Below are 10319 nucleotides of genomic sequence, written 5' to 3' on the forward strand. Positions count from 1 at the left end.
CTGAAACAGCTGGTGCTTTTCGTTGTGCGGTCACAGAAATTTCCTTTTTAATCAACACAAAACAAAAAATCCCCCCCCAGGGGGAGGGGTGGGAACATCAGACCCCCCACAGCTCCCACGCAGTGTCTGGGCCGACGGGAAGCGCCAGTGGGACCTGCTTCCCAAACCCAGCCTGCTGTGGGGCGGTTGGGAAACCCGAGAAGTGCCCGTTTTATTGGTGGTAGCCAGGTCGGTGGCCGGCTCTGGGGGTCGCCCGGCTCTGTCAGCACCGCACTCATTCTGCCGTTTGTCTTGTGCCCGGCTCCCTGTTGTGCCTTCCTAGAGTCTGGGCCGGGCGGGAGCTCGTCTGACGGGGGAAGGGTCGGCCTGGGGGCCCATTGCCTCTGGCTGGGGACTGGGCCCACCCTGGGGAACTGGGGAGGCCTGTGGGTGTCGCTGCAGGTGTCTGTGGTTTCAGGCCTGCGTCACCACAAGCAGCATCCGCTCAGGTGTGAAATGTGGTTTATGGTTCGAGCAGAGGAGCTGGGGCCAGGTGTCAGGGGTGGGGGAGCCGGGACACCAGTAAGGGGCCCCCAGACTGGCTTGCTCTCCTGGGTTCTGTATTGGGGCTCCTCCCCACACTCCTCCGTTTGAGGATCCCTCCCTAATTCTCTGCTGCCCCCCTCCCGCTGCCACCCCCCTCCCCCACTGCCGGGATCCCCCTAATGCTTTGTGACCTGGGCGGCGAGTGCCGCCCACCCAGGCTGGAGGAGCTGGGGAGACACGGGCTCTGTGATCTGTTGTGGGACCTGTCCCCCCCACCCCCCATGCTGCTCTCGCACGGCTTTGCAGGCCTGGGGCAGCCCCCCTCCAGCCCCCATGTCCCTTGGGAGCTTGTGGTGTCAGTTCAGCAGTTCTGCGGTTGGTTTTTGGCTGACCTGGTCCTGACCTGGCAGCTCCGGCTTTGAAGAGACAGTTCCCACAGCACTGGAAAGGCCTGGGACCTGCCCCCCAGCCCAGGGTCCGAGCTGCTGCCTTTGGGCTGAGGCTGAGGGCCCATCTAGCCCAGCGTCCTGTCTCCCATCTGGTGCTGTGTCAGAGGGGAGGTGCGAGAACCCTGCAGGGTGGTGACTGGCCACTCCCCCCACCCCTCAGGCAGGTCTCATCCTGACCCTCCCAGAGATCGGTGTCACACCCGCCCCGGGGTGTATAGGGGGGTTAGTACCTTGCCAGAAGCTGCTGGTGTTTTCCCTGGGTGACTCCCCATGTCTGGTAGCAGCGAGTTCCAAGTCGCTTCCTTTCATCCCCTGGGAATCTCCTGCCTGACGTCCCCTTGGCTAAGCCAGGGGTTGGGGCAGACAGGGACCCCACCCCCCGCAGGAGCCTCAGTCTTGCTGACTCACAGCAGGGGGCTGGGACACCTGTCTCGCCCGGCTGCAGCCCCAAGGGTAGAATGGGGCGGGGGGCTGAGGGCAGCTTTTGTAGGTGCCTAAAGACCAATTAACTGAAGCCCTCCCAAGGGCTGGGAGCTGAAGGGTAACAGCAGCCGTACTGGGGCCATTCCCCTTTTACATGAGTGCAGCCCCCCAATCCCTGCAGGGGACCGGCCCTGGGGAGCTGAGGCTGAAGCTGCCTGAGCTAAAAATAGCACCTGCCCCTCTCCCAGCCCTGGGCTGGGCTCTAGATCTGGGGGGATGGGCTGGTCACAGCCTGTGGGGTGGGTGCAGGCTGGGGGAGGGCATGCCAGGCAGGGTGCAGGGATGGAGTATATGCCAGGTAGGGGACTTTGTGTGGGATGAGGTCATGACAACAGGAGGGGTGCTTGCTTGCAGGGGGCCTCTGTGGGGTTGGTGGAGTGCATGCTAGGCAGGGGGTCTCTGGGGTTGGGGGGTGCATGCTAGGCAGGGGGTCTCTGGGGGGTTGGTAGGGGGTGCATGCTAGGCAGGGGGGTGGGGTGGGGTGCATGCTAGGCAGGGGGCCTCTGTGGGGTTGGTGGAGTGCATGCTAGGCAGGGGGTCTCTGTGGGGTTGGTAGGGTGCTGGCTAGGCAGGGGGTCTCTGGGGTTGGTGGAGTGCATGCTAGGCAGGGGGTCTCTGTGGGGTTGGTAGGGTGCTGGCTAGGCAGGGGGGTCTCTGGGGTTGGTGGAGTGCATGCTAGGCAGGGGGTCTCTGGGGGGTTGGTAGGGGGTGCATGCTAGGCAGGGGGTTGGGGTGGGGTGCATGCTAGGCAGGGGGTCTCTGGGGTTGGAGGGTGCATGCTAGGCAGGGGGTCTCGGGTTGGTGGAGTGCATGCTAGGCAGGGGGTCTCTGGGGGGTTGGTAGGGGGTGCATGCTAGGCAGGGGGTAGGGGTGGGGTGCATGCTAGGCAGGGGGTCTCTGGGGTTGGAGGGTGCATGCTAGGCAGGGGGTCTCTGGGGGGCTGGTGGAGTGCATGCTAGGCAGGGGGTCTCTGTGGGGTTGGTAGGGTGCTGGCTAGGCAGGGGGTCTCTGGGGTTGGTGGAGTGCATGCTAGGCAGGGGGTCTCTGTGGGGTTGGTAGGGTGCTAGCTAGGCAGGGGGTCTCTGGGGTTGGTGGAGTGCATGCTAGGCAGGAGGTCTCTGGGGGGTTGGTAGGGGGTGCATGCTAGGCAGGGGGTCTCTGGGGGGTTGGTAGGGGGTGCATGCTAGGCAGGGGGTTGGGGTGGGGTGCATGCTAGGCAGGGGGTCTCTGGGGGGTGGGGTGCATGCTAGGCAGGGGGTTGCTGTAGGGCAGGGGGAATGGCAGTCAGGTGCCGGGACTGTGCTCAGCTCCCTGCCTGCCGCTCTCTGCAGCCCAAGGGGAATCCCTTGGGGTGAAGGCAGAAGTGAAAGGGCGAGTCCTCAAGCACCGGTGGGTGACGCCATCCCCGTCTCTGCCCGTTCCTGGAAGTCCTGTGACTTCCTCTCTGCAGCTCTCCTGAGCTGCGGACTAGTGTGGTGTATAAATAGCCCATGTTTATTCCTGGCGGAGAAGTGGGACTGCAGGGAGAAGTGGGGATTTTCCAGGGCTCAACGGCAAGGGGAGGATGCCTGGAGGTTAGAGACACGTGTAGCCCACCTGTGTGTGTGCAGCGCCTGGCGCGGGGGGCTCCTGCTCTGTGACCTCTCTCTGGCATCTGTCTGAGCCTGTAGGGGTCGCACTCCATGTCGTGTAGCGTTTCTTCCAAAAAACCGCAGGCTACAACTTCCCTTTTGTAAAGTGCGCAAGCCGAGCCCCTCCCCTCCCATCAGCCCGTGACCCCGGGAGCTGGGGGTTATGGGGCATCCCCCCACCGTGGCCCATCTCTCCCAGGGGTTGTGGAGTTAGCAGGGAGCTGTTGGATTCTGCAGCTGCCTGTAGCAATTGCTCAGCTGCTGAAGGATCAGCAGATGGTTCAGTAATGTGTGGAGCCTTTGGATCCACCTGTAGCAAGCGCAGGTGGGGCTGACCAGGAGCGAATTCCTGTCCCGCCTGGGCTCTTCCCCAGTGACTGTAACTGCGGAGTCACACGGACAAGTTTGTTTTTCTGTTTATGCAGAGGGGGAAGCACCAAGCCGGAGCCTGGTGTCCTGTTTCGGTTTCATCAAAACATTTCTAGGGAAACACCATTTCCCTCCCCTCCCACCCTGGCTGTTTCCTGCCAAGAGAGGGGAGGGTGGGAGAAACTGTCCAGCCAGCTCCCACCTCGTGCTGCGCAGCCGGGGAGGAAACGCGCTTTGCTGTCCCGCTCCTCCCGCAGCGGCTGTCCCCACACAGAGCGCGAGCCCCCTGCAGCCTCACCCCTGCCGGGCCTTTGCCCCATGGGCCCACCCTAAGGGACATGAAGGCTGGCGGGGGGAGCAGGGGATGGAACTCTGGGCTCCTGGGCAAGGGCCTAACCATTGGACAATCCTGCCTTCCCTTTAGGAGAGGGTCACTAGCCTGGCATCCTATCACCCTCCCTGCCCAGTGCCTGTGGACTCTGGTAATGTGCCCCTCAAGGAAGTGTCCTCTGATCCCTGAATCTCAGGGTCGGGGAGCTGGGGGACTGGGGTTTGCAAAGTTGGAGGTCTCAGCTGGGGGAGTCTTGGGGCCCCACAGCCCAGGAGGGGACTGGGGGTCTCAGCTGGGGGAGTCTTGGGGCCCCACAGCCCAGGAGGGAGCTGGGGGGTCTCAGCTGGGGGAGTCTTGGGGCCCCACAGCCCAGGAGGGGACTGGGGGTCTCAGCTGGGGGAGTCTTGGGGCCCCACAGCCCAGGGGGAGCTGGGGGTTCTCAGCTGGGGGAGTCTTGGGGCCCCACAGCCCAGGAGGGGACTGGGGGTCTCAGCTGGGGGTGGTCTTGGCCCCAGAGCCCAGGAGGGAGGTGGGGTCCCAGGCCCATGGCACCCGTGGGGGCAGGGGCTGAGGGGCGGATGAGAGCTGGGCACACCCCAAGGCTGAGGGTGAAACCTGCAGTTCACCAGTCCATCTGCAGCTGTGCATGGCCACGCAGGGGGGTGCTGAGTCTGGGGTCACGTAAACACCAGTTTGGAGCCCATGGGGGGGGGCGCACTGATGCTTGGGGGGGGAAGAACCAGTGCTTGTCTGCAAGTGGGGGGGATGGGAGCTGTGGGGGGGCTGGCTGCGCGCCAAGGGAGTCGGACTTTGTTCCCACGGGGGAGGCGGCGAGATAAGATAAGGGGACTGCTGCATTCCCAGCCCTGGCGATGGGAGGAGGCGATGGGGGGCCCTGGGTGCGTGTTTCATTGCTTTGGTATTTCATCTGCACACAGTGAAACTTGGCTCCGATTCCCCCCACGTCAGCGGCGGGGGAGGGGGAACGCTGAGACGGCCCCTCCCCCGGGGAGAGCTGATGGGTTTGGGATCCCATGAGTCACCTGCTGCCATCCCGGCACAGGCACCAAAGGCCTCCCCCCCCCCCCCCCAGTGTCTCAGCAGAGACCTGGCTGTGCCCTCAGGAGTGGGGGCTAGTGGTTAGAGCCGGGAAGGGGGCTGGGAGCCAGGACTCCTGGGTTCTATCCTGGCTCTGGGAGGGGAGAGGTGCTAAGTACTGAGCATCTGCCCTGTGAAAAACCAGGCTCCTTTTTCAGGGGTGTTGAGGTGGGGGCCCAAAATTACCAGGCCCTTTTGGAAATCTCGGCCACTGTCTGTAACGTGGGGAGAGTGTTGTTCTTACTGACGTGTGTTGTGGGAGGCTCGAGAGGCGCAAGTGTGGGGGCCTCACGTGGTGCCAGGCACTGCACAGATCCCAGCTCAGACGGGGGCTCCCCGTCCGGCTGGGTACTGAATCGTTCCTGCTCGAAGTCGGGAAGACAGCAGAGCTCTTACCCCATTTCCCAGCTGAGAACTGGCTTCCGAGAGAGGCGGGGACTGGACCAAGGTTAGCCAGGGAGTCAGCGCCAGCTGGGAACAGCACCCAGGAGTCCTGAGACCCAGCCCTGTTGCTTACGCTCTACCTACCCTCCCCGGCAGAGGAGGAGACTCCACTGACATAAACCGCCCTGGGCAGCCCTAGGAGCTGGCAGAGTTCGAGTTACAAGTGCCGGTTAAACCCTCTGCCTTGGGTCATGTCAGCTCTCACCTGGTGAGAATTGAGGGGCTTCCCCATGGCCAGGGACCCCCATAATGGCAGGGTTTCCGGGGCAGCCTTTGGGGACGTCTCACTAAGGGAGCCTGACGCAGGGTTGCTGGATGGGGTGAGGCCAGGCCCAGGCCAGCCTGGCCCTCCTGGCTCTGAGATGCCTGGCTCCACGGGGGTTTCTGCAACATGGCAACTTGAAAGCCTCCCCCCCCACTGCCCCCCCCCCAACAAAATGAAACGGCCTGGCTGAGTTGCGGCAAAGCAGCCGGCGCTCCCAGCTGCTTGTGCATAATGCATGGGCCTGTGTGTAATTCTGGGTTCTCCCTGGAGAGCAGCGGGAAGGGGAGTTTGCAGGCTGGAGAACTGGGAGGTGGGGGGGTTCTGCACCCCCCCAAGCCTTGTGCTCAGGAACAGAACCCAGGAGTCCTGGCACCCAGCCCCGCCCCCCCTCTAACCCACTAGACCCCACTCCCTTCTCAGAGCTGGGAATGGGACCCAGGAGTCCCCACGGCGAGGGTAGAAGCCTGTTCCCAGCCCATCACGCTCATGCAATGAACCCCTCCTCCCCCGCCCCCGGCAGCCACACTCAGTGTAGCGGGGCTGGGGGGGGAGGGGGGGTCAGCTCCTTTGGGGAGGTCCCACCTGGTCCAGCGCCTGGTGCTGGGCCCACAGACTGGATAGTGCGGCCCGGCAGCGCCACCTGGTGGGCTCCTGAGGGCGGGGCCAGAGTGAGCAGCTGGGACCCTGGGGGCTGGGGGTGCCTGGCCCAATGGGTCAGGGGTTAGGGCTGGGAGGGGGACAGGGGCTGGCCTGAGGGAGGGGGGCTGGGGGGCACTGGAGGGTGGGTGAGGTCAGGGGCAGGTCTGTGATGCTGGGGCTGTGGAGGGGATGCAGGATCCTGAGGAAGGTTCCTTCATGCCCATGGGACGCCCTGGGGGGCCACATAGAGGCCAGGGGAGTGACAGCCCCCCCCCCCCCCGCTCACACTCCCTCTTCCTTTCTCTCCTAGCCCAGCCCAACATGGCTGGCGCGGGCACCACGGGGGGCATCATCGGCGGCATCATTGCTGCCATCGTGGCCGTGGCTGTGGTGGCCACTGGGGTCCTGATTTTCCGCCAGCAGCAGAAAAATCGCACAGAGCAGGACAACGAGGAGTGAGCGACTCGGGGCTCGGCGAGCAGGGCGGGCCTGGGGTGCAGGGGTTGGGGTTTGGGGAACAGGGTGGGTCTGGGGGTGCAGGGGTCAGGGTTTGGGGAACAGGGCAGTGTTTGGGGGTGCAGGGGTTGGGGTTAGAGGGGAACATAGTGGTGTCTGGAGGTGCAGGGGTCAGGGTTTGAGGGTTCGGGGAACAGGGCAGTGTCTGGGGGTGCAGGAGTCAGGGTTTGAGGGTTCAGGGAACATGGTGTCTGGGGGTGCAGGGTTTGGGGAACAGGGCAGTATCTGTAGGCGCAGGGGTTGGGGTTTGAGGGGAACATAGTGGTGTCTGGAGGTACAGGGGTCAGGGTTTGAGAGTTTGGGGAACATGATGGTTTCTGGGGGTGCAGGGGTCAGGGTTTGGGGAACAGGGCAGTGTTTGGGGGTGCAGGGGTTGGGGTTTGAGGGGAACATAGTGGTGTCTGGAGGTACAGGGGTCAGGGTTTGGGGAACAGGGCAGTGTCTGGGGGTGCAGAGGTCAGGGTTTGAGGGTTTGGGGAACACGGTGATTTCTGAGGGTGCAGGGGTCAGGGTTTGAGGGTTTGGGGAACAGGGCAGTGTCTGGGGGTGCAGGGGTCAGGGTTTGAGAGTTTGGGGAACACGATGGTTTCTGGGGGTGCAGGGGTCAGGGTTTGAGGGTTTGGGGAACACGGTGATTTCTGAGGGTGCAGGGGTCAGGGTTTGAGGGTTCGGGGAACACAATGGTTTCTGGGGGTGCAGGAGTCAGGGTTTGAGGGTTCAGGGAACATGGTGGTGTATGGGGGTGCAGGGGTCAGGGTTTGGGGGTTCAGGGAACATGGTGTCTGGGGGTGCAGGGTTTGGGGAACAGGGCAGTATCTGTGGGCACAGGGGTTGGGGCTCGGCAAACAGGGTGGTGTCTGGGGACATAGGGTTTGGGGTTCAGGGAACAGGGCAGTGTCTGGGGGTGCTGGGGTCAGGGAACAGGGCAAAATGGGGACCGAGGGGTCGGCATTCGGCGAACAGAGGAGGGTCTGGGGTGCAGGGGTTGGGGTTCAGGGAACAGGGCAGTGTCTGGGGGTGCAGGGATTGGGGTTCAGGGAACAGGGCAATGTCTGGGGGTGTAGGGGTTGGGGAAAAGGGTGATGTCTGGGGGTACAGGAGTTGGGGTTTGGGCAGGAAGATCAGGGGAGGGGGCTCGGAGAGTGTCCGAGAATCAGAGCTTGGGGGATGGAATCTGGGAGTCAGAGGTATAGGGGGGTTTGGGAGTTCTGAGGGGTGGAGGAGGAGAGGGGGTGGAAGTGAGGAAGGGGAGGGGGTCAGTGTGGGGGAAGGGTGATGAGGGTCAGGAAGGAAATTTGGGAAGGGGTTCAGGGACATGCTTTCCCCTCCCTGCCCTGACCCACACTAACCCCTCTGCCTCCGTCTCCCCCACCCCCCAGCCTGGATGGGCCTCCAGCCTACAAGCCGCCCCCGCCCCAGAAGAAGATTGAGGACCCTGAGGGGGTAGGTGCCACATCTCTGCTACCTCCAGGGAGCAGGGGGGATGTATCTAGCGGGGAGCAGGGTGGGGGCTGGGAGGCAGGACTCCTGGGTTCTCTCCCCGGCTCGGATGAGCAGCCCAGCACACTGCTGGCTCTGGCCTGGTTCAATGTGTCTGGTTCATTCCAGGTCTCTAATCCCCCCGAGGCTGAGAACATCCCACTGAAAGCCGCCTACTTCGAGCCCAGCATTGCAGCAGATCCCACAGAGCCGGTAATTACTGGGACAGGGTGCAGGGTCTTGGGGAGGGGAGTCAGGTGCCCAATCCTCTCAACTAGGATTACCCCTGACAAGAACAACCAGGTCGGACTGGAAACTCCTCTGGGAATCTCTGCCCCAGCTCTAACCAAAACATCCCTCTCCCCTTTCAGAGCTGGGGACAGAACCCAGGAGTTCTGGCTCACAGCCCCCACTGCTCTGACCCACCAGACCCCACTCCCCTCCCAGTGCCAGGGAGAGAATCCAGGAATCCTGGATCCCAGACACCCCCAACCCCTGCTCTAACCACAAGACCCCACTCTCCTCCAAAAGTCAGGGATAGAACCCCGGAGTCCTAGCTTCCAGCCCCTCTACTCTAACCCACTAGACTCCACTTCCCGCCCATAGCTGAGCATAAAACCCAGGAGTCCTGGCTCCCAGCCCCCACTGCTCTAACCCACTAGTCCATCCATCTGTCTGTGAGCCCAGAGGATCCCTTAGGGGTCGGTGACCCTGCTGCCCACCCCATCTGTCCATCCATCCATCTTGCAGGACCTACCGCGGTACCATGAGCTGCCTACGCTGGAGGACAAGGAGCCAGCGGCAACCAGGGGGCTCAGCCTGGAGGACGAATACCTGGACCAGATTAACCCAATCTATGATGCCCTGTCCTTCGCCTCTGGGGAGGGTGCCCCTGAGCAGGGATTCATTATGTCCCGGGCCTTGTACGTCTGACAGCCTGGCACAAATGGACACGTGTCTCCCTGGATAGACAGACAGCTCCCTTCCCCACTCCCTGCGGCTCCCCCGGCCCTGTACTTGAGACCCCAACCTAGGTGCTCCCTAGGGTTTTGGGGAAGTTCTCTGGCCTGTTATATGGGACATCAGGCTAGATGATCCCAATGGGCCCTTGAAATCTTAGTCCCCACCCCCACCACTCCCTGGGATCCCCAGTCGCGGAGAGACACATGGCTCTCCGGACAGCTGTACAGCTCCCTGCCTCACCCCCACTGCTCCCTGAGCCATGTATGTCTGAGATTGCCCCACCCAGTTGGACACAGGGGGCCCCCTTGAGACACCTGGCTCTGCCCACAGCTCCCTGGACTGACACTGGTGCCTGGCTCACCAACCCAGCTGGGCTCCTGTCCTGCCCTCAGCAGGTCTGGGCAGGGCCGCCCAGAGGATTCCGGGGGCCCGGGGTCTTCGGTGGCGGGGGGCCCTTCCGTTCCGGGACCCGCCGCCAAAGTGCCCCGAAGACCCGCGGCGGGAGCCCCCCGCCGCCGAATTACCGCCGAAGCGGGACCCGCCGCCGAAGCGCAGCCTGGTCTTCGGCGGTAATTCGGTGGCGGGGGGGGGTTCCCGCCGCGGGCCGTCGGGGCACTTCGGCGGCGGGTCCCGGAACAGAAGGGGCCCCCCACCGCCGAAGACCGGGCTGCGCTTCGACCGCGGCGGGTCCCGCTTCTTCTCCCCCCCCCCCCCCCCCGGCCGCCGCTTCGCCCCCCCCCCGCCTGGCCCCGGCCGCCGCGTCTCCCCCCCCACACCCGCCGCCTGGCCCCGGCCGCCTCTTCTCTCCCCCCCCCCCGCCCGGCCCCGGCCCCCGCTTCTCCCCCCCCGGCCCCAGCCTCGGCCCCGGCCCCCGCTTCTCCCCCCGGCCCCGGCCTCGGCCTCTTACCGAGCGCGTCGCCGGCAGGGCCTGAGCTCCGTCCCGCTCAGAGCCGCGTGGTGAGGGGGCGGGGCTGTGAGCTCCACGCCGAGCGGAGGCAGCTGCCCCGCCCCCTCCCCACGGCGCTCTGAGCGGGACGGGGCTCAGGCCCCGTTGGAGCTCCCAGCCCCGCCCCCTCACCACGCGGCTCGGATTGGGGCGGGGCTCAGGGGCTCGGCCGGAGTCTCGG

The 10319-nt window shown here is 64.3% G+C and overlaps 1 protein-coding gene across 2 annotated transcripts in view; it reads left to right on the forward strand.

Moving 5' to 3' along the window:
* NECTIN2 (nectin cell adhesion molecule 2) overlaps nt 1-9586 on the forward strand; it is a 33788-nt gene extending 24202 nt beyond the window's left edge. For both annotated transcript variants that reach the window (XM_045001610.1, XM_045001612.1), the window contains exons 6-9: nt 6545-6689; nt 8130-8193; nt 8359-8442; nt 8980-9586. In XM_045001610.1, coding sequence (XP_044857545.1) covers nt 6545-6689; nt 8130-8193; nt 8359-8442; nt 8980-9162 — 476 coding nt within the window. In that variant the 3' untranslated portion in view covers nt 9163-9586. The remainder of the gene's footprint in view (nt 1-6544; nt 6690-8129; nt 8194-8358; nt 8443-8979) is intronic.
* The last annotated feature ends 733 nt before the right edge of the window (nt 9587-10319 follow it).

The sequence above is a fragment of the Mauremys mutica genome, unplaced genomic scaffold (assembly GCF_020497125.1).
Source record: "Mauremys mutica isolate MM-2020 ecotype Southern unplaced genomic scaffold, ASM2049712v1 Super-Scaffold_339, whole genome shotgun sequence".
Taxonomy (NCBI): Eukaryota; Metazoa; Chordata; order Testudines; family Geoemydidae; genus Mauremys; species Mauremys mutica.